This window comes from Populus trichocarpa, chromosome 11, assembly GCF_000002775.5.
Source record: "Populus trichocarpa isolate Nisqually-1 chromosome 11, P.trichocarpa_v4.1, whole genome shotgun sequence".
Lineage (NCBI taxonomy): Eukaryota > Viridiplantae > Streptophyta > Magnoliopsida > Malpighiales > Salicaceae > Populus > Populus trichocarpa.
The window spans coordinates 2,111,721-2,138,701 of NC_037295.2; the positions used below are offsets into that span (position 1 = coordinate 2,111,721).

The 26,981-nt window shown below is 31.3% G+C and overlaps 2 protein-coding genes and 1 pseudogene across 2 annotated transcripts; all 3 read left to right on the top strand.

The window, feature by feature from the left end:
* The first annotated feature begins 2,391 nt into the window (after positions 1-2,391).
* LOC18107157 (cysteine-rich receptor-like protein kinase 25) lies at positions 2,392-4,995 on the top strand (annotated as a pseudogene).
* A 58-nt stretch (positions 4,996-5,053) lies between these two features.
* On the top strand, positions 5,054-8,893 carry LOC18107158 (cysteine-rich receptor-like protein kinase 25). The gene is made up of 6 exons (XM_052445394.1): positions 5,054-6,219; positions 6,389-6,508; positions 6,600-6,730; positions 7,764-7,974; positions 8,061-8,298; positions 8,399-8,893. Exons 1-6 carry the CDS (start codon positions 5,364-5,366, stop codon positions 8,634-8,636), a joined length of 1,794 nt encoding a protein of 597 aa, XP_052301354.1. The 5' UTR covers positions 5,054-5,363; the 3' UTR covers positions 8,637-8,893.
* A 2,240-nt stretch (positions 8,894-11,133) lies between these two features.
* Positions 11,134-17,695, top strand: LOC18107164 (cysteine-rich receptor-like protein kinase 10). Its single transcript, XM_006373098.3, has 7 exons — positions 11,134-12,444; positions 15,522-15,659; positions 15,761-15,882; positions 15,999-16,209; positions 16,369-16,606; positions 16,706-16,856; positions 16,967-17,695. The coding sequence occupies exons 1-7, from the start codon at positions 11,613-11,615 to the stop codon at positions 17,300-17,302; spliced, it is 2,028 nt and encodes a 675-aa protein (XP_006373160.2). The 5' UTR covers positions 11,134-11,612; the 3' UTR covers positions 17,303-17,695.
* The last annotated feature ends 9,286 nt before the right edge of the window (positions 17,696-26,981 follow it).

A 26,981-nucleotide genomic window follows, 5' to 3' on the forward strand; every position in this document is an offset into this window, starting at 1 on the left:
AATTAACTTTAAAAATTGTATCTTTATCTTTTAAAATTTTCAAGTAAAAGACAATAGTGTTTCTCAATGTTTCTATGAAAATCTCTATGTCTCCACATGTCTTCACTAAAATTCTATAGGTCTCCATGACTATCTGTCTATAAAGAATTAAGGATTCTTTTTCCAGGTCCCGTGACTACTTTTCTCCAAAAATATCAAAAAAGATTTACATGAAGAAATCTCATAAAGAAAAATTAATAAAATCCACAATCATAACCATAAAGCATTGGTTTATCATGTAGACTAGCTATGAAAACATTCTAATGCAAGTCTAGAAAAAAAAAAAAGGTAATATCTATAAAATAAAAATTTTCTCTATTTTGTTGGTTAAAGTATTTTAAATATATATATGTTTAAAAAACTTGGAGAACAAATGATGATATAAAAAAAAAACAAAAGAGAAAAGGAAATAAAAAAAAATAAAAGAGACAACTCGTTTAGGCCAAAGCCCAAACGAACTGCCACCTTTTACAGACTGTTTAGGTAGCAACCACATAGACTACACCACACTTTTTATCTTTTTTCTTTGACACACCTTAGTATACTTTTTTGGAGTTACGCGAAGTCAAAACGCAGTAACACCCACCATCCACACATATAATATTTTTCATGATTAATTATTATATTTTCTAACTGATCCTTTGCAAGTAGAAACGTTAATACAAGCACCATGTTTTTATGTTTTTTTTAATAATGATTGTGGTAGCAATAATAGTTTAAAATGTTATTTTTAAAAATATATTAAAATAATTTTTTTTATTTTTAAAAAATTATTTTTAACATAAATATATTAAAATAATTTTAAAAAATATAATTTTTTTTTAAAAATAATTTAATTTTTTTTAAAACACAATACAACCTTGTTCTCAAACGGACCATACATGTGAAACATTTCTATGCAATCATCAGGAACCTTCTTTATTAGCCAATGAATATTTATAGTGGATGTGTAACTGATATTCACTAAAAATTTCATAAAAGATGGTCGGACATTTATTTTTGAGAATGAATACCAATATTTTTATTAATTAATTTTTATATATTTTTCAAGATGAATCACGTAATCATGTAAACCCAATAGAACTTAGATCCTTGATGGCCACCGGGATAGAGCCTTGCAATTTACCTAGGCGTAGGCCGAGGTGGAAGCTTTATTTCCATCTATGATATGAAGTAGTGAAAGAAAAAAACCAGAGGTGTTATGGAAGAGAAAAGTAGACAAATCAATATTTTTTAAATAAATTCTCGGAATGTGCTTTGTAATGCATTTGGGTGCTTTTGAAAATGTTTTTGGGTTTAAAAAGTCTAAAATCAATGTTTTTTTTTTAAATACTTTTGATATTTTGTTATTAAAATCATTATAAACCACTGTTTTTTTCAACCCAACCCTACTTTTTCAAAAGCACTTCCACGTACATTACCAAACATATATACGAAGAATTGTACAAAAAGAAAAGGAACCTTCTGTAACCTACCTTCCCCAGTTATTGAGGTCATCATTTTAAGCTTGTATCCGAACAAAAGATATGTGAAAGAAATTGTTTGTAAATATCATGGAACTTAAATTCCAAAAAGAAACGATAAAAAATTCAGAACAAAATCTAAAACAATTCTGATCTGGCTACTTAATGGATATCAGCTTTGAAATGCTTACATAGACTGGCCGCAGTTGGCTCGGCTATCAGCATGATACAGCATGGACATCTAATCCTGGATTGGGAAGACTTTGGAAAACAAAAGTTTCTAGCGAAACCCAAAATTGTTATTTAAAAGTTAATGATAGAAGTCATTGCTTTGTTTACTAAGGAATCTGCCTGTCTTCAATTTGTGGCACAATGGTTACAATTGTTGTTTCGGGCCAAGCATTATTAGCTAATATTTACAAAGACAGGACCTTCCTGGAGACCGTACCCCGGTAGTAAGGGGCTAATATGACCAATTCTCAAAACTTAAGGGATCATGGATTTATTTTACTCCCACTGGTAAGTCTCCATTTGTCTGTGTTTCGAGCCAAGAAATATTTTTTTTTATGCTTTTAAGCTCAAACCGAAGTTTTCACCGATTAATCATCCAACGTAGATTTGTTGACCATAACAATTCCCTTTTCTCTGTATTTTTTTCCACACACAATTCCATTGGAACCGTGCCCCTAGCCCGTAGAAACTTTTATTGTGATGGCTTATGCAACTTGTTTGGTTTTATATTTTAAAAATATTTTATTTTTTATTTTTTTCTTTGCTTTTTCGTATAGAAATCTCGAAATCTCTCATTGAATGCTTTCTAAATGTATGATAGAAAGTACAATTGTAAATACATGATCATTAAATTTGTATCCAAGTACACAAAAGACAGATGGGTAAAATGTTTTCAAGTTTTGCAAAATCCATTCAATTGCTTTTGCTGTGTTTTTCCCTTGCCAACTTTCCTGATCTTGCTTGCGCTGATCCTCCCTACAAAGGTTGCTCAAACAATTCTAGCTATTCAGCCAATAGTCCATTCCAAAACAATCTCCAGATCCTCATGTCCTCTCTTCGTTCAAATGCATCAGTTTCAAAACTTTACAATACCTCTACTGGAAATGAACTTGACAGAATCTATGCTCAATATATGTGCCTCAACTATGTAACACATGATGAATGCAGTACTTGCATAAAGGTAGCATCACAAACTATCACGCGGCTTTGTCCAGGAGATAAGGAAGCAGTTGTATGGGAAGAACTATGCCAATTGCGCTACTCAAGTCAAAATTTCTTAGACCACTTGGATGTCTCAGGAAACATTCCACAATATAATAAAAAAGATGTTAAAAATCCAGTGCAGTTCAGATCGGTGGTCAATGAAACTTTGGATAACCTCATTAAACAGGCTGCTTCTAATGCTTCGGCAAACATGTACGCTACTACAGAAGTACCCTTCAACGATACATACACACTGTATGCCTTGGTGCAATGTTCAACAGACTTATCCCCAGATGATTGTAACACGTGCCTTCGGGTTGCCCTAGCAAATATTTGGAATTGCTGCTATGCTTCTCGTGGAGTGCGGGTTCTTAGCCGCAGTTGCTACTTAAGGTATGAGTTATACGCCTTCTATGAAGGTGAAACAACTCTGCAGAAAAAGGCAAGTGTATATGTATGCTATCAATTACCTCACCAAAAATTGCTGATGTATTTTTGAGTTTATGATTTGAAGCATTACAAGCTAACAATGACTTCTTTTCCCTGAATGAAGGAAACCGAAATATGGATGATTATCATCCTTACAGTTGCAGGAGCACTTCTAGTTGTAGTCATCTTAGGCTTCTTTCTCGTGAAGAGAAATGGAATTGAAAAATGTAAGAACGCTTCTACTAGAAACCACTAACATTTCCTTTTTGGTTTTCCTTTTAACACCAGTTGACATGAAGAATCTTGTCATACAGGGAAGAAAGAAAATACTAGACAACTTGATATAGGTCCTGGGATTGGTCGCCCAAACCACTGTGATTTCCAGATCCAAAGTTTTCATAGGGATGGTCTTAATGTTCAGGAATCTTCATTTATGGATTTAGCATCCATATACGAAGCTACTAATAACTTTTCTAACTCAAATTTTCTTGGAAAAGGTGGTTTTGGCCCTGTTTACAAGGTAAAAAAAAATGCGTTTTGTTGATGTCCAGCAGGCTCGAGTTTGCAGTACATGGTACTGTAGAAAAGAAATAAACAGGGGTTTCACTAATTGACTCTTAATTTATATTTTTGAAGGGCATACTGAGTGATGGAAAGGAAGTAGCAGTAAAGAGACTTTCAACTTGGTCTGAGCAAGGCATAAACGAGTTTACGAATGAAGTTCGGCTAATCATGAAACTTCAGCATAAAAATCTTGTTAAACTGCATGGTTTTTGTGTTGACGGAGAGGAAAGCTTCTGGTGTATGAATTCATGCCTAACAGCAGCCTCGATGTTTTCCTTTTTGGTTAGTTTTCTTTAATGTTTTCGTCACAAATTTCCGTCCATGGATCTTCAGATACAAGTAGCTATTTTTTTTTTTAATTACTGAATATTAGTTTCGAACTTCATTTCCACGGATTTCGATTTAATTGTAGATCCTAAGAAACGTGCACAGCTCAATTGGCAAACACGAATTGGTATTATAAATGGAATTGCAAAAGGAACTCTGTATCTACATGAGGATTCTAGGCTTAGAATCATTCATCGAGACCTGAAAGCTAGCAATGTGTTGTTGGACAATGATATGAACCCCAAAATTTCTGACTTCGGAATGGCAAGGATGTTTGCAGGCAGTGAAGTCGAAGCCAATACTGCTAGGATAGTTGGAACATAGTAAGTGAAATCTCACTTGTTAAATTAGTTAATTGTTTGTACCTGAACCGTAATTTCCCTTGAAAATAATGTCAGAAAGTGTAATGAAAGGGTGGTCCATAATTATTTTTTCTCAAAATTCTATGGACCACCTCTCTGTCCAGACTCACAAATTAGCTGCTGGGTTAATATTTATGTTTATTGTTTTCACATATTATTTGTCATTCTTGAATATTTCTTTTTTTCCTTCTGTGGAAAAGTGGATACATGGCACCAGAGTATGCTATGGAAGGACTTTACTCCATCAAATCTGATGTTTTTAGTTTTGGAGTTCTTCTACTTAGATCATAACTGGAAAAAAGAATTCTGGATTCAGTCAAAACGTGCTTCCAGCCTCCTAGCTTATGTAAGTCTAACAGGCGTAAATACACATAAATCTCTTATCTTATTATGATACTGCAATCTCAATGTTTTACTAATTAATTACACCTCCAAATGATGAATCAGGCATGGCCATTATGGAACGAAGGAAATGAGCTATTGTTGATAGATTCATTGTTGGCTGATTCATGCTGTTCGGATGAATTCTCGCGATATGGCCAGGGGTAATTGGCCGATACAGAAGCAATAGTACCACACTCGACTGGATCTGGGAAAAGGCCCCATCTATGGAACTTAGAATGTAGCAGTACAAGCAATACTACCCCCTGTATTTGAACTTAGAAAATAGCATTTTAAGCCATACTAAACAGGATTAAAGATAGACCATATTTAAGAGTTTTTGGTTGTGTAATAATTTATTCTTGGTCAAGGGTCAGGCATGCAAATTTTCAATTAATAAGGCGAAAGGTATTCTGAGTGATTATTCCAGTTATTGTCTTTTCCCACCATCAGTGCAACTTTTACGGTCCCATTGCTCATAGTTTTAAGCCAATTTCTTTGCTACTGCTCGGAACTTTCTTTGTAATTTTCAACACTCTAACCAAATTAAAGCTAGTGACTAGAGGCTGCTCTCGACAATGAAATGCACTTGCAATTTTTGACTCGTCTTAATCCCAGCCCCTTTTTTGGGCTAGATTTCGTAAACGTGCTCAAAATGTTCAGGATGACAAGCTCAGATGCACGTTTAGTCATGTTTTTATTTATCATGCCGTTTACAGTTCTCTCTACCCAGACTGGTCCAGACGTCCATCTTAAAACATTTTGCTGCAATAATGCATTGAACTACACTCGCAACAGTGCATTTGAGAACAACCTCAAGATTGTCCTAAAGAGATTGCCTTCCATCACTTCATTAACAGGCTTTAACTACACCTTTTTTGGAGAAGCCTCTGCCAAGGTCTACGGCCAAGCACTTTGCAGAGGTGATGTCAACTCAAGTGCTTGTCGGACTTGTGTGGAGAAAGCAAGCAAGCAAATCTTTAATGATTGCATAAGTCGCGGAGAAGCAATCATATGGTATGAACTTTGCCAAGTTCACTACTCATTTCAGAATATGACTTCCTTGTCTGTCTATGCAGGGAAGTATCTAGACCGTGATTCTAAGGAGAAATCTGAATCAGATCAGGTTCATTTTTTAAAATTTTCGAAGTACTTGATGACTAACCTGTCAAATGAGGCCGCTTTCAATCCTTTCAACATGTTTGCAACTGGGAAAATCAACTTTTCCAGGAGCAAAACCATATTTGCTCATGTACAGTGCACTAGGGATATCAGACCACACGAGTGTTTGAAATGCTTGAAGTCTGCTATAACTGATTTGGAAGGATGCTGTTCTTCACGGAAAGGTGGAATGGTTCTTAGTAGGAATTGTAATGTGAGATTTGAGTTGTACCAATTCTACAATGTCTCAAAGCACTTGTCGTCCCCAACTTCTAGAGGTAAGTAAACAGAATTTTTACTTGGAGCAAGCTAGTAAACTGTAAAAGAGAATTACGTCTGTCATAAATTTCTGTAAGTGAGCATGGTATTTCTACTGTGTACTTTTGAAGATTAAATGTCGTTTGAGGGCAATTGGAACTACATACAGTTTTTATCTATGGAAAACAGGAAGAAAATGGAAGGCGGGGCGGAAGGTTGCATGTGTTGTCTTTATTCCTATAACGGTGCTTGCAATTGTCATAGGATCTTGCATTGTCTTCCTAAGACATAAAAGAAGAAAAGAAAGAGGTAACGCAAGTAGTGATCAGCAGTTTTTGTATAGGCCAAATTGACATCAGAATTATTATACGATAGTTTTAAATCTCTTATTCTTTGGCAGACGTGGAAAGAAGTCACCGAGCATTATTACAGGAATTGGCAAACCCAAGAGGCGTCACAATAACAGAAGAAGGCCAGTTCGTAAGTTCTGAGGACCTACCTTTCATGGCCTTGGATACTATAAAAGCCAAGGTTGTCAATTCCGTTTTGATAGGTGTTTTGTTTTTTCAATTGGAATGGAATGTTTCAGTTTCGGAGTGTTTCGGCGTGCCGTTTCAGGGTTGTACTGTTCATATATATATATATATAACAAACATAATTCAAATTCAAGATAAATTAATTATAAATTATGCAATACAAACACAATGCCAAACAAATATAATTTCAAAATTTAAAATATTTCTAAATAGTCAAGATTAAATAGATCTTTAACTTAAAGTAATTCAACTTAAATAAAATATCAAAATATTATGAAAGTAAAATGTTTTAACACAAATATTTTAAATATAAAGTTAGGTCAATGTTATCAAGGCTAATGGAATCTAAAGCATCCCTTGTTTTGCTCAAATTCCTACTAAGTATAAACATGAAAAAAAAACAACATGAATATAAACCATATATATTAATGATAAATCTAATTTTAAAAAATTAATATCATTGTTAATGAAAATAGTAATAATAATTTTCAATTTTATTATCAATATCATTATTATTGAAAATAGTAATAAAAAAGAGCTTTTTATAATTGGGTGGTTTAATTAATTAAATTGAACAAGGTTCAATTTGATTCAATGGCTTTTCAAGAGCGGAACGGAACATGTGGAATGAAACCGGAACGTTCCGGGCGGAATTTAGCCAAAAAATCCGGAACGGACCGAGATTTAAAATGAGATGAAATTTGTTCCGTTTTGTTTCGTTTTTTGAATTGGTATGGAATGTTTCGACCATTCCGGACAAAACGGAACGGAATTGACAACCTTGATAAAAGCAGCTACAGAAAACTTCTCCGATTCAAATAAGCTTGGACAAGCTGGGTTTGGTGCTGTTTATAAGGTAAGTTGTAAAGTGGCCTTGTCGCCATGATCTACTGAAATTCAGCCCTCTGTCCCTACAATTAGCCCCACTCCACTATAAGGATACACAAACCATTCTTTATTCAGTTTTACGATGCTTAAATGTTGCTTCAACGGACAAAATTTATGTTTCTTTTTGAATGTTTTCTTAGGGTGTGTTAACAGATGGAAAGGAAATAGCTGTTAAAAGGTTGTCACGAAATTCATGGCAAGGATTAGCGGAGTTCAAGAATGAAATCATACTAATTGCAAAACTACAACACCGAAACCTTGTGAAGCTATTAGGATGTGGCATAGAAGGAGAGGAAAAACTGCTCATATATGAGTTCATGCCTAACAAAAGCCTTGATGTCTTTATCTTTGGTCCGTTTCCATTCATTTCTTTTGCCTTTAAATTCTTGAATTTTAAATTGTCAATAGGCTGAAGTTTCTTCTAATTCCACTTTCAGATGAGGAAAGACGAGAACAGCTTGATTGGGAGACGTGCTACAACATAATTAGTGGCATTGCTAGAGGACTTCTTTATCTTCATGAGGATTCCCGGCTTAGAATCATTCACAGGGATTTGAAAACCAGCAATGTGCTACTGGACCATGAAATGACTGCCAGGATTTCAGATTTTGGCATGGCCAGAATTTTTGGTGAAAACCAGAACAATGCTAACACCAAACGAGTAGTAGGAACATTGTAAGCCCTCTATTCCTACCGTCAATTGTTTCTTTCATGTTTATTGACAATTTAGGTCCTAAAATCCTATAACCTATGGGAATTTGTGCTCGTGAAACAGCGGATATATGGCTCCTGAATACGCAATGGAAGGACTATTCTCAGTGAAATCGGATGTCTTCAGCTTTGGTGTTATGCTGCTAGAGATCCTATGTGGGAAACGAAGTAGTGGCTTTTACCTTACACAACATGGCCAGACACTCTTGACATATGTTTGTATCATACATGACTGCAATCAAAATTTCCCTTCAATTAATTTTCAACCTATCAATAAAAAAATTGATGCTTTAAAACTATAAGCAGTTAAAGTTATGATTTTTTTTTTAATGCAAATTGACAATTTGACAGGCATGGAGATTGTGGAATGAAGGGAGAGAAATGGAATTTGCAGATCCTCTGTTGATGGGAAGGAGCCTTGCAATAGAAATTGTGACGTGCATGCATATTGGGCTGTTATGTGTGCAGGAAGATCCAGCAGACAGGCCCACAATGTCATTTGTGGTTTTAGCATTGGGAAGCGAACCAGTAGCTCTTCCTCTACCAAAAAAAACCTGCATTTTCTTTATGGTTTTATTTATTTACTGAAAAGTTTTTTATTTTTTTGGAAAGTGAATTTCAGAAAAGTAAATTATTTTTTAATATTTGACAGTGTAATGAAAAATAAGTTGGAAAACACTTTTCAATATTTGGTTATGTCATGGAAAATAAGCTGGAAAATAACTTATTAATGTTTTATTTTTTTCAAGTTTATTAAAATAATAAGGAACAAATCTTACAAATTAAAAAGTTGAATGAGAATGAAATTGAAAAAAAATTATAATTTCATAAATTATCTCAAATAAAATAAATAATAATCTAAATAATATATATCAAATCTAAAAAATAAAAAAAATAAAAGATGAAGAAATTAAAATAATAATAATTAACATTTCATAAATTATTTCAAATAAAATAAGTGACAATCAAAAGAATAAGAACCAAATTTGATACATAAAAAATTTCAATAAAAAAATGATAAGAAAAAAGCAAAAAAATAATTATAAAAATGAGGACCAAAGTTAATATAAAAATTAAATTTTAAGAGATGAAATTGAAAAATAAATATTCAAAATATATATATATATATATATAGCAATTAAAAGTTTGAGGACCAAATTTGATATAATCAGCAAATAATATAACATTTCTAATTTTTTCACAACTTCCGGAAAGTGTTTTCCGTTTAAATTTTCAGAAAAACACTTTCCTAGAAATCAAACCAAATTTTTCTTTGACTGAAAAGTGTTTTCTGTTGACCAACTTTTCTAATGACAAATAAACACAAGAAAATTTAGAAAGTGATTTTTTAAAAAGTGAATTTCGAGAAACAAACATATCCTAGACTAAATGATTTTCATTGACAAGTTTTCATCATCAGATCCTTCAGTTAATCAAATGACAATTTCTGGCATCTCAACGTGGTGAATGTTAATTAGATTGCCACTATGATTTTGAGTGTGTGGAGAAAGCCTAGTAAACTGGCCAATCACTTGGTTGCAAAAAGGCCAATATCACTGAGGAAGCTTAATGAAAACATAATGCTGAAGATTTAGAATTATCTCTAACTTTCCAAACATGAGAAATGAGTAAGCACAATATTGAAATAAATTCTACACCAATTTCATGGTTTCTAAGCGGGCTGTTAGTATATGTTACAATAATAATAAAAATATAGATAAAGATAAAGATAATAGCATTCTAGCGTTTGAGTATTTGGAAAAATAATGTGTCTCTAAGAATTTGATATAATATGAAGAAATCTAAGTTTATATTATGCATGCTTGCTTTATCCCTAAATTACATTGTCTCCTCCCAATTGGATACTTCATTACAGCTCCGATGGGATTGTTATTCTTACGCGTGATATAGGAAAAAGAAAATCAGAAAAGCAGTGAAATTCATTACTATGAACTGATACTTTTAATCCTCTCTCAAGGGTTGGGCTTCTGTCGGAGTTCCGAATATTTTTGTAGCTCTAATTGTACACCTATGAATCAATGGTCATGAAGCCCGTTTTTTTGCTTCACATGGGCTTATTTCCTCAAATCAATTTTTTTTCTCTTTTTTATTTTTTTCTAGACGAAAAAGATTTAAAAAACACTTTAAAATATAGATTTTAATGCAAAAAACAACACTAAAAAAATAAATAATGAATTAGCTTGAAAAAAAATAGGATTAGAGTCCAAACAACAATTTAGATGCTTTATGATCATAAAAAAATAAAATTCTTGAGGATTCTCTAATTTCCAACCTGGATGTCCATCTTTGACAAGACCAGTGAGAAGAAGATAATCCATAAATTCAAAAACCAATCTAAAGATACCACGAAAAAAAAAAATAACCCTCTAAAAGATGTGAATTATTAAATAATTACTAAAGTCTATTCAGACATCATAAAAAAGACAAACAACTTGCCAACGTGAAAAACATACAGACAACGCGATGATCATAGATACCCATATCCCACGCCAAAGCAAATTAAAATTAAAATTAGAAAAATCAACATTGTAAATTTCTTGCCACCATCTAGATGGTTTAATTGGGTTTTAATCAAATTAGAAAAAACTATTATTAGTTTATTTTAATTTAAAATATATATTAATATATCCATAATGGTACTCTTATTAGTTAATTACCGGTTTGAATAATGTGATCCAACATCACAAAATGAACCATCATTGACCGATAATTGCAAGTATAGATATTAAACTCTATTAAAAAAAACCGGTGACTCAGGATATTATTAGAAATTTATTTATTTTTTGAAAAAAAAAAACATCAACACTCAAATAACTTGGGTCGTTGTCTGAATCACACTTGGGGCCGATCTGAAAACTATGGTTGCAAGTGTCAATTCTCTCTCGTAGAAGAAAAACAACAGGTTATAGAAATTTCAAGGAAACCAGAACAACACGGCATTGGAGACCATGATGATGACCTCCCTGTTGACCAGTATTATCCATGACGCGGTATGAGGAAAGACGTGTGGCCTTTAGCACTTCTGTTGCCATCCAAGTATCTATCGCCAATTTCTCCAACAATTTTCGAGAAATTTGACCCTTCAACGTCTTCTACAATACAATCAATATGCGCCATTACTGTTTTCATTGACTTCAGTCTGCATTTTGGCTAAAGCTTTTCCCACTCCATGTCCACTTAACCTCTTATCTGATAAAATAAAACTTTGATATTTCCCATATGCGATCTGCAAGCAAGAGAACTTGATCACCGAAACAATGGACTCTCTCAAATTCTCCACAGTCCTTCTCTCCTTGCTGAGCCTTGCTATTATCACTCAAGCACAGGATCCCACTTTCCTATATCCTTATTGCCCAAACACAACCACCTTCACAAGGAACAGCACTTACCAGGCTAATTTAAATCTCCTCCTATCTTCACTTTCATCAAACGCAACCCGCAACAACATCAATGGATTCTACAACGTCTCTGCAGGACAGGATCCTGATGCAGTCTATGGCATGTTTCTTTGCCGTGGTGATGTTAGCAACAGTGTTTGTCGAAATTGTGTCAACTTCGCTGCCAAAGACGTCCTCGAAAGGTGCCCAATTGAGAAAGTAGCTATGATATGGTATGATGAGTGTGAATTGCGTTACTCAAATAGAAACATCTTCTCTACTGTGGACCAAGACTTTACCCTATTCATGATGAGCCCAAACAATGTTACAGTCCAACCTGATCGTTTTAACCAGCTAGTAGCAACCACCATAAATGATATAGCTGCTCGGGCTGCTTCTGCTCCTTCAGGTGCTAAGAAGTTTGCAGTTCAACAAGTGAACTATACTGGGATCCAGAAATTATACACTCTTGTGCAGTGTACACCAGATCTATCCACTCCAGATTGTAGCCGTTGTCTTGAGGGAGCTATTTCAAAATTAGGCAATTGCTGTAATAGAAAGCAAGGAGGAAGGGTCATATTTCCAAGTTGTAATTTTCGGTATGAACTTTATGAATTTTATAATGCAACGGCAGCAGCTGAGGCTGCACCGCCACCTCCGCCTGTGGCTCTACCTCCTCCTCCAGCTTCAGGTCCAGAGACAAGAAGAAAAGGTAAAGTCGATAATGCCCTTTTCAATTGTCTTGTCGTTATATGAGCTTCAAAGTCGTTATCGTAACAGTAGAAACTTTTATGGTGCCCATATACGAACCACTACATATTAATTGCTTAGAGAGAGAGAGAGAGAGAGAGAGAGATAATAAGGTAGATAAAATTTATATGAAAACTTCTATTTAGTAATAATAATTTAAATACCATAAAAATTTTCCATAAAACGTGGGGTATTTTTTAACCACTAGAAGATTATTGAATGTCACATATATTAAAATTTTAATTAATTGAAAAAAATAAAATTAATTTTATAATCAATTAAAAAAATGTTATTCTCTTTCAATTTATAAAAATTAAAATTTCTAATCCTATGCATAAATTGTTTCTATTGATAAAGTCAGACAAGGTTGTCGGTGATACTTGAAATCTAATTAATTATAATTAAAAGTGGGATGCATTCAAGATTTTGAGGTTAAGAATTTATTCAAAACATGAGTACTATAGCATATAATATTTAAATATTTAAAATTAATAGTTTATGCTTAATGTTGAATTGCATCAAAACTAAGTATTAATATTTTTTAATCTTAGGAGAGATTTGCATCTATCGTTGTGCACCAATAGGAGAGGAAAACTTATCTTAAAGGGCAAACGGGACAACTCTCGCAATCACTATTTTTCTTTTGTTTTATTGTTTAACATGGGTTTACGAAGTAAGTCCGATTTAATTTGTTTATATTGTTTAATTGTTTAATTTTTTTTTCATGTTAGTTTAATATCTTATATTATTTTGTATGCATACCTATTTTATTTTTTTAGGATGTATTTTGATGTTTATTAATTAAATTAAATTTATATAAATTCCAAATTATTTATCTTTGAAAAATTAAGTTAAAATTTAGTTGAAGGATTCTTAAAATCTTAAGAGAAAATTTTAAAGTTCAATTATTTTGAAATTTTGATTTAATTAATAATTTATATAGAATTTAATTCAAGTTATTTTTATTTGATTAGATTTTTTTCATTATACAAAAGGTTTTGTCTTTGCGCTTCATTGTGGGCCAGACTTTTTTTTAAAAGAATAATGTTCAGATACTAAAAATCAATAAAAAGAAATATAAAAAACCATTTATAATAAATATATAAAAATGCTAATTAGAACAAAGCTAACATGAGACATTTCATTAAACTTGTGGTCCAAATTATGTGATTGAAATAACCCAATTAAAAATAAAAAGAATTATAAAGTTTTTTTAAAAAAATTATTAACTTTTTGAATCCGTGACTTGAGTTATTAAATTTAAAGCATCAAATCTAGAAAAATCATGAAGTTCTATTTTTTAAAAATTAAATATTAATTGATAAAATTAAAAAAATATATTCTAATCATATAAAAGAATTTTTAAAAATATAAATTTAAAAATTGAGAATCAAAATCACAATTATTATTATTATTATTACCATCACCACCACAACTTTTGCTAAAGTTATCATTATTAGTAATAATAGTAGCATTCCTTTTAATATTATTACTATTTTAACAACTATTATCACAATCATCATCACTATTATTGTTGTTATTGTTGTTGTTATCACTATTATCATAACAACTATCATCACTATTGTTTTTTTTTTTACGCACTTGAGGTTGTAGCCTAGTGGTGGAAGGGACTTGTTCCTTTCCTCTGCACCAGGGTTCAAACCTCACTGTACACATCTATCACCCCGCGGTGCCTTACATGCTCACTGGGCTTGCAGGATGTTCAGTGAGCCCGGGGATTAGTTGTGGTGCGCGTAAGTTGGTCCGGACATCCCGGGTTACAAAAAAAAATATTGTTTTTTTTTACTCTTGAGGGTATTTTGAATATTTTACTGTTTATTAAAACATTAAATAGACGAAAATATCTTTAAACAAATCAATAATAACTAATCCACCTTGTGTAAATACCAAAAAATCCAAAGACATAATTTTTTATAGGAAAGATAAAATAATCATTATATTATAGTGGTAAATAGAAAAATATAAGAAGAATTAAAATGATCATTATACATAATTTCGAATTATTTGATTGAAAAGAAAAACTATACATGTTACATATTGCACAATAATTTTAATTTAGTTTAAAATCATTTATTGATTACATGTTTTAAAACTATATAAGATGAGTTTTACTACTTTATTATAATCAAATGAGTAAAAGTTTATTTAATGTTATATTCTCACATGAATAGGAATGAGAAAAAATACTAATTAACGCGAGACCAGTTGGTCACTGTGGTATTGAGAAATCTAAGAATATTATTTCTGTACGGAGGATTCCACCGACCATCACTTTATATCTTGGGCTCATCCTATAATATAGTAGATTTGTCAATTTGGCTCTTATCTTATTTCTTAGATTCATCCTATAATGTATTAGATTGGGTAAGTTGGCTCTGGGGATCAATTCAATCTAATGTTGGATATCTCTCATTAGTAGCAACTTTTCTAGCATAAACTCTTCAAACTCAACAAGGAATGGTTTCATAGCTTCTGGTATATTCAAATTCTGCTCCTGCTTGGTTTCATGTGCTTCCTTCATCTTTGTTATCTTTCTCGAAGTACTTCTCAACCACTTTCATAGCTCATTCAAGGAATGGTATTACTTCGCATACCTGAATCAATAGTTATGGTTCTCTGAAGGAGCAAAATGCATTGCCCTTTCAAATTATCTTTTATAAACTCATTAGCTAGACATTTTATGTCAGATTTAAAGGGGAAAAAGGTGAGATAATTAACAAGGAAAGATATTGATGATGGATGTCAAAGAGTTACAAAAGGTTTAGTTACTTTTTTTAAAGTTGCTTCTCACTTTAGGTTATCGTAGTGCGGTAGGCAAATAGCTTTTTGACCAGAAAAATGTTGTTGATTTTTAGAAATAATTTATTCTCGTTTGTTCCTTAAAAAAATATTTCTTCACATATTATGTCGTTGATCCTGACTTCGTCGCTTTTTGAATATGCTTGTATTTGTATATGAAGGTTAAAAGCAGCGTGAAATTACTGTGCGTTTTTGAACGATATATTTTTCTTTATGCAGGAAAAGGCGGTGTCTCAACAGTTTTAATTATAGCCATTTTGATCCCAGTTACTGTTTCTCTTGTGCTTTTCTGCCTGGGTTTCTGTTTCTTGAGTAGAAGGGCGAAGAGCAATAAAAATTCTGCACAGGAAAATGATGGTAAAAAACTCTGAGAATCATTTTCCCCCTTCTAAATGCAATGTCTTTCTCTGTTTTGCACAGTTTCAGAATACTCAATTGATATCTGCTTGTTTGTGCAGTTGGAAATGAGATTACAAACGTGGAGTCATTACAATTCGATTTGAGTTCTATACAAGATGCCACAAACCATTTCTCCGCTGATAACAAGTTAGGTGAAGGTGGATTTGGTGAGGTTTACAAGGTAAGCAAGCGATTTGTAATTCATTTAAAGTTTGAAGAACCCAAAAGATCTTGCATTAGAATTTAAGAAATTTCGCGGTAGTGCTTGTTTAACATTCTTTTCAAGTGCATTCTCAGGGAACACTTCCTAATGGACAAGCAATAGCTGTGAAGAGGCTATCGAAAGGCTCAGGACAAGGTGCAGCGGAATTTAAGAATGAGGTTATCTTGGTAGCTAAGCTTCAACACAGGAATTTAGTGAGGTTGCTAGGATTTTGCTTGGAAGGAGAAGAAAAAATTCTTGTCTATGAATTTGTGCCAAACAAAAGCCTCGACTACTTTGTATTTGGTATGTACTTTCTAATTAAACGCTCATCAAATTGCCCTTTGATACAAGGAATGCATTAATGCTTCTTCGTTCATTAGTTCTTCTAAACCAGGAGTACTTTGCATTTGAACATAATCCTCTATGCTCTGACTGAAATTTTTTATTTTCATGAATTTGTAGACCCAGAGAAGCAAGGGCTACTGGATTGGTCTAAACGATACAAAATAATAGGAGGAATTGCTCGAGGAATTCTTTATCTACACGAGGACTCTAGGCTAAGAGTTATACATCGTGACCTTAAAGCCAGTAATATTTTGCTTGATGGAGATATGAACGCCAAAGTTTCAGATTTCGGCATGGCTAGGATTTTCGGAGTTGATCAAACTCAAGGATGTACCAACAGAATTGTTGGAACATAGTAAGTAAAGATCTAATTCCTATAGAATTGTTGACATACTAGTTTCATTTCTTTTTTCCTTTTCTTTTCTAAACATGTCGATCTGTTTCGGTTTTGTAGTGGTTATATGTCTCCAGAATATGCAATGCATGGGCAGTTCTCCGTCAAGTCTGATGCTTATAGCTTTGGTGTCTTAATTCTTGAAATTATATCTGGAAAGAAGAACAGTTCTTTCTATCAAACTGGCGGTGCTGCAGACCTTGCGAGCTATGTGAGTGAAGTTTTCTTCCACAACACCACTAATTCCAGACCAGGGATGATAACCTGGAAAAAAAAAAAGCATAAGGTTATCGAAACTTTTGACCCCTCAATTTTTTTCAGGCATGGAAACATTGGAGAGATGGGACACCATTGGAAGTGATGGATCCAACTCTGGCGGATACGTATTCAAGAAATGAGGTAATGAGATGCATCCACATTGGATTGTTATGTGTTCAGGAAGATCCAGCTTCCAGGCCCACAATGGCAACAGTTGTTCTCCTGCTCAATAGTTACTCGATTACCTTACCATTACCTCAAGAGCCTGCATTTTTTCTCCATAGTAGAACAGATCAAGGGTCAATTCCAAGCAAGGAATTTTTTGCAGATAAATCTAAGAGCAATTCTGTGCCATATTCTGGCGATGAAGGTTCAATTACTGAAGTATATCCTCGATAGGGAGAGAATGTGCATTTTCTCCAAAATAAGCAATGGAAAATATACAAGGTTAGCTTTTTAGTATAAAACACTTCGAATTTGGGAGTTTCATATCATGGAGTTCCAATCATGATTAGTGAGTTTGCTTGAAACTAGCTAGTGCTTGATGAATATTGTAAATAAGCCTCAACTCCAAAGTTAAATGTGCTTAGAATAGTATTAGGATAGTAATCTCCTAAGAATCTATGAATCATTGTGCACCCCAACTCACACACAAGTGTGCGATTTCTAGTGGATCTCGAGTTGGCGGGCTCTCTAGTAGTTTAACACTCAGAAGTGGTTGGTTACTTATAGATAGCATCCAAGAGTATGTCTGTGACATAAAAATAAAAGTGTATTAAAGGATTTTTTTTACTTCAAACTCTACAGTTCAAAGTTTTTGATGTTATTCAGATTAGTACCATATATTTGGTCTCGTGCATTGATAGATGAGTTTTGATCTTTGATCTTCACTAGGTTTCATGCTTGTGACACGTTTGATCCCATCCAACTAGACAGTATTTTAGGAACAAACTATGTATATTTTGATGAACAAATATGGTATTGTAGAACCAGAGACATTAACATTCAAATAGATGAATCCATAAGAGATTTGTTACTGATGGTATTATATAATTCGCATCAATATGATAATATCTTATTTAAGTGAAGTATGTGTTGGAAGTGACAAAAATACATCATATTAATAATATAATACAAAACATTCGTCAATTCTGACAACTCACTACACTTACTCGATCCCTACTCCCTTTCATGATGACACATCGTGCCTTAATTTTTTGAAAAATATCAAATTGATTTTTTTTTAAATGTGTTTATGATAATTTTAATATATTTATGATAAAAATAAAATAAAAAATATCATTTTATTATATTTTAATTAAAAAATATTTATTAAAAAGTATGATACACTGTAATACAAAACACACAAGAATAAAATAGGAAATGAACCGTCTTTTATACTTGTTTATATTGGTTTCTCACACCAATTTATCGAAAAATCTAGAATTTTAAATTCTTAAAATACATGTAATATTTCTAGATGTTTAGTCTTCTTCTGATCTCTTCAGATTTTGTGCTGACTAGTCATTTTGGTGAATAAATTTGCAACATGGTTTTTAATGTCGATGTGATGTATCTCGATTTGTCTTTGTACATTTTTCTTCCAAATAAAGTGATAAATGCATTTCTTTTGTTAAGCATATAAAAGATTTGATTGTCACAATGTAATAGGGTCATAATTTGATTTGATAAGTATTTTCCAGAGCTATCATAGCTAATGTCTTATAATTAGCTTCTATATATAGTTATAGAGTTGATAACTAGAAAAAATCAATTAAAAAGAAAAAAAAAATTAAGTTAATAGGATTAACTTGTTAAATTCATTATAAGAAATTATAAAATTGGAATAAATTCATAAAAAAAAATTAAAATAAATTATAAATCTCAATTTTCAATAAACTAAATGTTGTAGGATGAAAATAATTATATTTTAAAAAATATAAATAAAAAATATTATTAAAATAAATAATGATTTGTGAGGTGGTTGTTATTAAAAAATTATTCTCCTTTTTTAGTGCTTTGTTAAATTATAAATCATAGACAAAAAATTCAGCCAAACTGGGAGATGATATTTCTTGATTAATATGACCTAGATTTAACCATGAACCAGCTTGATATAGCTGGATCGGTTTTTTGTCATGAAAAATCAGTAAAACTAGAAACCTATGAAATGAACTTGTTTTTGTTTTTTAAATGGGCCTATATTTAGTTGGGCTTTAACAATTTTTTATTTAGTTTTTTTTGTAAGCTTTTTAATCTTTTTTTTTTTTTGTAGGCTTTTTTTTTTAAAAAAAACCAACCCAATTGATAAATAAATCTCACAAAATCCATTTAGACATTATCAAATTTGCTTCTTTTTTTGTTGAGCCTTTTGTTTCTCTAAACAAAAAAAAAAATTTGTAGCATTGCTTTTAGTTTCGTATTCCAATTCGAGCAAACCAAGCAAAAAGTCAGCAATAGACCACATCCAACAACAAAACATTTGCATGATAATTCACCAGCCAAAGAAAACCAAGCAACCAACAACATTCCAAGTTAGTGGTTAAGCAAAACATTCCAACAAAATAAATCCAGCAACAGCAGCATCAAGAAAATCAATCTTCATCTGGTGTCCAATATTTCTGAATATCCATCTAAAAAACAAGCAACAATATGAATCAGCTGGTAATTAAAAGTAAGTATTATGTATTAACAGGAGGTTACATGCTCAAAAACTCAAAAAGATAATTTATCACAGTAACAAGACAGCAAATATTAACATGGAGATAAAATAATTAATTATAAGCATGCTCTTGAGACTACTTTCATAAGAGAATTTGTTAATAAATTTTAATTCAGTTCTCTCACAATCCAGTACAGTGGAAAAACAATAGAAATTAGAGATTCTATCAAAAGAGACAAACATGCTACTTTATGCATGTCTCACGGCATATGAGATCTGTTAGTGTTTATTGAAAAAAAAATACAATTGATCTTTTTAGAAGCTTATGAACTATATATAAACACAACAAACTTTAGTACATATGCTTTAGTAATCATAAAATAAAAGAACAACAAATGAGGATTTAGTGTAAGGATAGCAGGATTTAGTGTTAGGCTGAAAGGGATAAAAATCAGGCCGAATTGGATCACATTCCAGTGAAGAAGTCAACTTTCCATGGTGATTGCATTCATTTTCTTCCCGTAATGTTACTTTCAAGAGTCTGTTAACCTAACTAGAAGGAAAAGATGATTTTGATCCAAGTTAATGAGTCAAGAAGAGGTCATCTCGCTTTGAAAAAGTCCATCGACAGCGGGGTATGCAAGTTGTTAATTATTAATTGCCACAATAAAACCTTACATGTGAACTGATATTTTGGTATTGACAAAAGAATAATAATGACTCCCTCAAATCTACGGTGACATTGGAATGGAATGAGTCCAAACTTCTCTCTTTCAACATCACTTTTTCCCCGTTTTTATTTTCCATAACTACTGATATATATACAGTGATTTATTTTTTTGAAGTGCTTTTTTATATAAAAATAATATTTTTTTTTCATTTTTAAAAATTTAATTTTAATATCAACATATTAAAACAATATAAATAATATAAAAATAATATAAATATTTTTTTATTCAAAAAAAACTTTTAAGATATAAAAATAAACAGAATATTTATTATTTTTTTTATCCAGGAGAATTTAACAGTAAAACCCGTTGATCAGCAGACCCAACGATCTGGTCCCATGTTTACTGTTCTGACACTTCAGTTGTTCGTCTTGAATATTCCAAGAACCAGTCTTTCCCACCTCTGGCCAAAAAAAAAAAAACAAAAATTTAGAGAACTTTTTGGAAACACGGGTTTGGACCGCGTTTCCTAATTCTAGCGTTTGCCACACTCTTTTCAAAGACTTTGAAGGCTGAAAAGTGAAAATAACGGAACTTGACTTCCGAGAGATTCAATACCTTCATTTTTAAGGCAACATCACTTTGGTTGTGGCTATCTTGTTTCTCATATTATATAAAGCTTATTGTGTAAAAAAAAAAAAAAAGGACAGCCAAAAGCAACAAAAAATAATAATTTTTTGAGATTAATTCAACTGGCTAGGAATAAAAAATAATTGAAATCAGTCTTTAACTAGCTACTAATTCTATGCTAAAAGCTATTGAAATTACAACTACTATCCCAAAAATCAATTGAAATCAATACCCAAATCTAACCTATCTTACATTCTACATCTGAATAAGAACCTTGGGTTTTAGAAGCACCTAAACCAATGATATCCAGGAGGGCTGTAGGCCTAGATGAAACCAAATTCAAGTGGCTGAAAGCCCATCACTGTAACAAAATATTCTGATTTGCAGGCCTTCCTATCCTGGAAATCACTCAACCCATTCTAAGCAACTGATAATTGGGAGAACATTCATCTACCTATAAGAACGCAAATGGAAGTAAATTCATTAACATGATAAACTCTTTTTCTCTAATCTTTTATAATGCAACACTAAGTTTCCCCCAAAAGGAAGTAGAGCTTTACTTGGTAAACTCTTATAGATACACACCTCTAATGACTTCCAAAAAATTCTTTGATCCCTTTTCATTTCAGAAATTTAAGATTTACTTAAAAAAAACATGAACATTCAATTAAAACTGATGGGTATGATTGGTTTCCTCCGAGGGTAAGCAAAAAAGTTTATTTTCTAAGTTCAGTTTTTCTTTTTCACAAAGTTTTCTTGTCTCTTTATTACTTTTATTCGTTCTTAGAGTTTGTCTGTCAGTCCATGAAGTACAGCCAATTTCAGAGGCTAAGATCCCAAAAATTACTCCAGTTTTACAATAACTAACTTTCACGCTATGTTATGTCAAGGTCTAGAGTGTAAAAAAAGGGGTGTAGGTCAGTTCTTTCTTACAGAAAGGAGATTCAGTGCATATTCTAGTGTTGTTTGGCTAAATTGTGGTGCTATATGATTTTGATGTGCAGAGAATATAAGGCACCAGAATATCCATTATATGCATGGCTCTGGAGATTGTGAGTGGGAAGCATAACATTAACTATGGGCCAAGGAATCAATTCTCGTCTTCTACACTGGCTAAATCACAAAAAATTATACCTAGACAGGCCAATCAAATTCCTATAATAGGACTATAATGGGAGCCTCAAACAACAATTACGTGGCTGACATTAAAATCTTTGTATTGGGGGGGGGGGGGGGGGGGGGGGGGGGTGGGGGTTGGGAACCATTTATGCTGTTGTTTCTGGTGGCATTAGATCATTCTAAAGCAAAGAGGCCACTGAAAATAGCAAGAAATGCGAGGTGCTCAAGAATCATTTTTTCCTTCTTATTTTCCACAGTAACTGAGATATTTAGACTAATTCAAGTGAAAGTGTAAAACCCATTGATCGGCAGATCCCACGATCTGGGCCCATATTTACTGCTCTGACACTTTTGTTGCCGTATTGAACATTCCGAGAACCAGTGTTTCTCACCTAAAACCAGACCACAATTAAGGCCATTGATTGTCTATTCCAAAGAGAAGGCTCCATGAAATAACGGAACTTGACTTGTGAGAGATTCAATACCTTCATTTTTAAGGCATAAGCACTTTGGATGTGGCTATTTGGTTGTCCAAATCAACAAATATTTTCCATTTGACTGGTTATAGAACAGGGGATTCAGACTTCATATTTCGAGTTAAAGCTGTAATTTTATTTTAACTTTTGTTATTATGTCCCTTTACGATATGGGGCATTATTTTATGATGGCATGTTAATTTTTTTTATTTTTTTTACAAGGGATATAATAACTCAAAAATATGTACTTGAACATTTTTTAGCTTTAACTCTTCACGTTTACTTTTAGTCCTCCTAAATGTTGCCATGTTACGACTAATATTTCGTTCTTTCTACTATAAAGAAGACATTTGCTCAATATATAACTCTCAACCTCTTTCACCTTTCTTACGTTCATGATCAAGTACTACTAGATGGCCTATTATGTGTGGCATTTCTTTTTCTTTATTGTTATCTTGTACACTTGTAAAATATAACGTAGTCTCCCTTTTTTATTCTTTTTCTTATTACTTTTCTTTTTCTTTTTCTTTTCACTCATACTGTATTATTTTCTTTTGTTTTTCTCCTATAGTACTTTTATTTTTTTTTCCAAAATTATATTTGTCAATTATATTATTTTAATATTGAACTAGTTAAAAATTTCGCTTTATAATTTTTTTCCTTTAAAATACTGTGGATTGCCATAATGTTTTTCCACATGGTTTTTCTATTTAATTTTTATTTTTCAAAATTATATTTGTTATATGAATTGCTACAGTGTTTTCATCACAAAACACTGTGAATTGCTACAGTGTTTGCAACATGATTTTTTTTTCCTGTTTTTTTGTGTTATTTTTTGTTATATTTTTTTTTCTAAAATTGTCTCTATTGATTTTATTTTTTTAATATTGAGCTGACAGAGAATTTAGTTTTGTAATTTTTTTTAAACACTATGAATTACTACAGTGTTTTCCCACATAATTTTTTTTATGATTTTTTCTAAAATTATCTTTGTCGATTTTTTTTAATATTGAGTTGGTTAAGAATTATAATTACAATAAAACTAAATCATATGAGGAAAACGTTGTTTTTTTCCTCACAAAACATTGTAGATTGCTACAGTATTTCTCTAAATAGTTTTTTTTATGATTTTTTCTAAAATTATCTTTGTTGATTTTATTGGAAAAAGCACTGTAGTTTTCCTTACAACGTTTTTCCTCATTGGTTTTTTTCCTTCCAAAATTATCTTTGATGATTTTTTTTTAATATTAAGTTGGTAGAGAATTTAGCTTTGTAATTTTTTTTTTTACTTTTTATTAATAGAAAAGCTAAATTAAGAGGCGAAATCACTGTATCTTTTCTCATAAAACACCGTGGATTGTTACAAATCATTCTGTTTAGTCTCTAAGTTTTTGATCACCAACACAACTTTTTTTTTCCGTCTTGAAATATTGGTTCCATCATACCTTTAATTTCTATTACCTATCTAGCATTGGTTAACAATTATAACACTATCAAATACATTTGTTTTATAAGCCCGCGGCAGCGTGCGGGCATGCCATCTCGTACATAAAGCTAAAGGGTGTGGGGAAATCACTGTTCACCCACACTCATTGCACTGTGGATTACAATAGTAATCCACATTGTATTACTTTTTTTTTTGCACCTTTTTTTTTACTTTTTTTTTCACTCACAGTGTATTACTTTCCTCTTTTTTTTTTCCTACAGTACTTTCTCTTTTTTTAAAAAAAAATTTATTTTTTATATCATCACATCAAAATAATACAAAAAACATAAAAAAAATATTAATTTAATGTAAAGAAAAAAATAAAAATAAAATTCAATTTTTAATACCATTTTTTAAACTAAAAAACAAACATGCTTTAATAAGAAAATTCAACCCAACTTGGTATGAAAAACAATTATCATCACTCAACTTTTGTACAATATAAAAAAGTCATATCTATTTATTTTCTCTTTAAAGTATGAAAAAAAAACAATAAGAGAAAAGAAAAAAAATTTAAAGAGGAAAAAAATTAAAGGGAAAGAAATTTGTTGTCGGTGTGTTGGACGCTACTCTACTATGCGTTATTCATTGTGCTACTGTAGAAAATAATTTATTTGAAGAAGGTGATGATACAAATACATTTCGTACTTTTAACCCAACTCAAGTATTTTTAAATTTTTTAAAAAATAATTGTTATTGACCCATTGCGGAACGCAGGCCCATATGCTATTTATTATATTATCACGTAATTGTTATTTTTTAAAATATTATTTTTTAAAAATATATTGAGATAATGTTTTTTATTTTTTAAAATTAATTTTTTACATCACTATATTAAAATAATACAAAAACATCAAAATATATTAATTTGAATTAAAGAAAAAATATTAATTGATTTTATTTATTTTTTATTGACCCAATCTCCGTGGGTTTGGATGCCCAGGCAGACCCAATGCTTTTGGGTCTCGCTTTGGGTCTGGCCAGACGCAATGCTCTTGGGCCAGACCCAGCAGCATTGGATCTGGTGGTTTAGCCAAACCCAACTGTAATTTTTAACGAAATATAGAAAAGACAATATCCCTTAGGGCGCTACAGTGTCGTCTATAGTGTAAATACTCTATGTTTATAATGTGGTACACAGTGCAGTAAATCTATATCTACAATACATGTATAATATTATTTTTCCATGCCTTCTAAAATATAGTATAATAATTATGGGTATCTCGCTCGTTTTATTGAAAAGTTGTTTTGTATTCATTAAAATTCAAGATAAATTAAAATAGACAAAAAAAAGAAGTGCATAAAAAATGAAGTTTGTAGGATTTTGATTATTCTATTATATTGTATTTTATTGGTGGATAATATTTTAAAATAGAAGAAAAAATCTTTAACAAGGAAAAAAGTATTATGATTTATATACGAGTAAAAGAATCTCAAAGAAATTAAATATAGTCATAAATAACAATAAAAAAAATGTCAAATTTAACTATTCTGATTATATAAAAGAAGACTCCTCACTTTTAGATACAAATATAATACCAGCATTTAATATCATGAACTATATATATAAAAAAACAAATTGAGATTATTTTATTTTATTTAAACAATAAAAATAGATCATGGAATGAAAATAACACCATCCTAGAGTTTATCGAGCTCAAAAAACAACATTAGTATAGTTACGGGGAAAACATTAACATTGATTGGAAGTTGAAATCCAGTCTAGAACTGATGTGGAATAGAAGAGAGAGTGTTTTGTACGTTAACAAAATTCATAGTCAATTTGTTATTTATTTTTCTTTTATTTTTTTTATCAATTGATTCTAACCGAATAGATTATTAGATTTATTAAATCTAATTTTAGTCCTTTCCAATCAACAATCAAATCCAGTAGCTTATGAACAGTCAAGCAGCTGCACAATTCAAAAGAGATTTCGGTAACCATGAAATATTCCTTTACAGAGTCTGTCCGTTAATAAAAGTTATGGTTTTTGTATTTACCCGTTATTCCAAAAAAAAAAGAAAAAAAAAGCAAGCTTGCAAGAAGTCAGTCAACTTTACAACCAAGTCAATGACATACGACAAACCAAAAAGGAGTCCTCGATCCGGTCCCATATTTACTGTTCTGACACTTCAGTTGTTCGTATTGAACCAGTCTTTCCCACCTACAGCCAAACCACTATGAATTCCCGCGTTTGCCACGCTCTTTTCAAAGAAAAGTATACCTGAAAATAACGGAACTTTACTTGTGAGAGATTCCATACCTTCATTTTCAAGGCAACTGCACTTTCGGTGTGGCTATCTTGTTTCAGGAGGTGTTTGTTTGTTTGAGAAGTTGTTTTTTGAAAATTATTTTTTAAATTTGTTTTTATTTTTTTTTGTTATTTAAAAAATTGATTAATGGAAAATATTTTTCAGTCAAATAAAAATTTGATTTGATTTTTAGAAAAATATTTTTTTTTTATTTTGGGTAAAAATCACTTTTCAGAAGTTATGAAAAATTTAGAAATATCATATTATTTGCTGATTATATCAAATTTATTCCTCAAACTTTTGATCGATCTATATTTTGTTTAAATATTTTTTTTAATTTATCCCTTAAAATTTGATTTAATTTTATTTTATTTTTATATTAACTTTGGTTCTTATTTTTATGATTGTTATTTGCTTTTCTCTTATCATTTTTTTAAATAAAATTTTTTATCTATCAAATTTAGTCCCTATTCTTTTGATTGTTACTTATTTTATTTGAAATAATTTATGAAATTGTAATTATTATTATTTTAATTTCATTATCTTTTAATTTTTTTATTTGTTAGATTTGATCTCCATTATTTTGATTATTATTTATTTTATTTGAGATAATTTATGAAATTAGATTTTTTTTCAATTTAATTCTCATTCAACTTTTTAATTTTTAAGATTTGTTCCTCATTATTTTAATAAACTTGAAAAAAAAAATATTAATAAGCTATTTTCCAGCTCATTTTCCATAACATAACCAAACACTAGAAAGTGTTTTCCAACTTATTTTCCA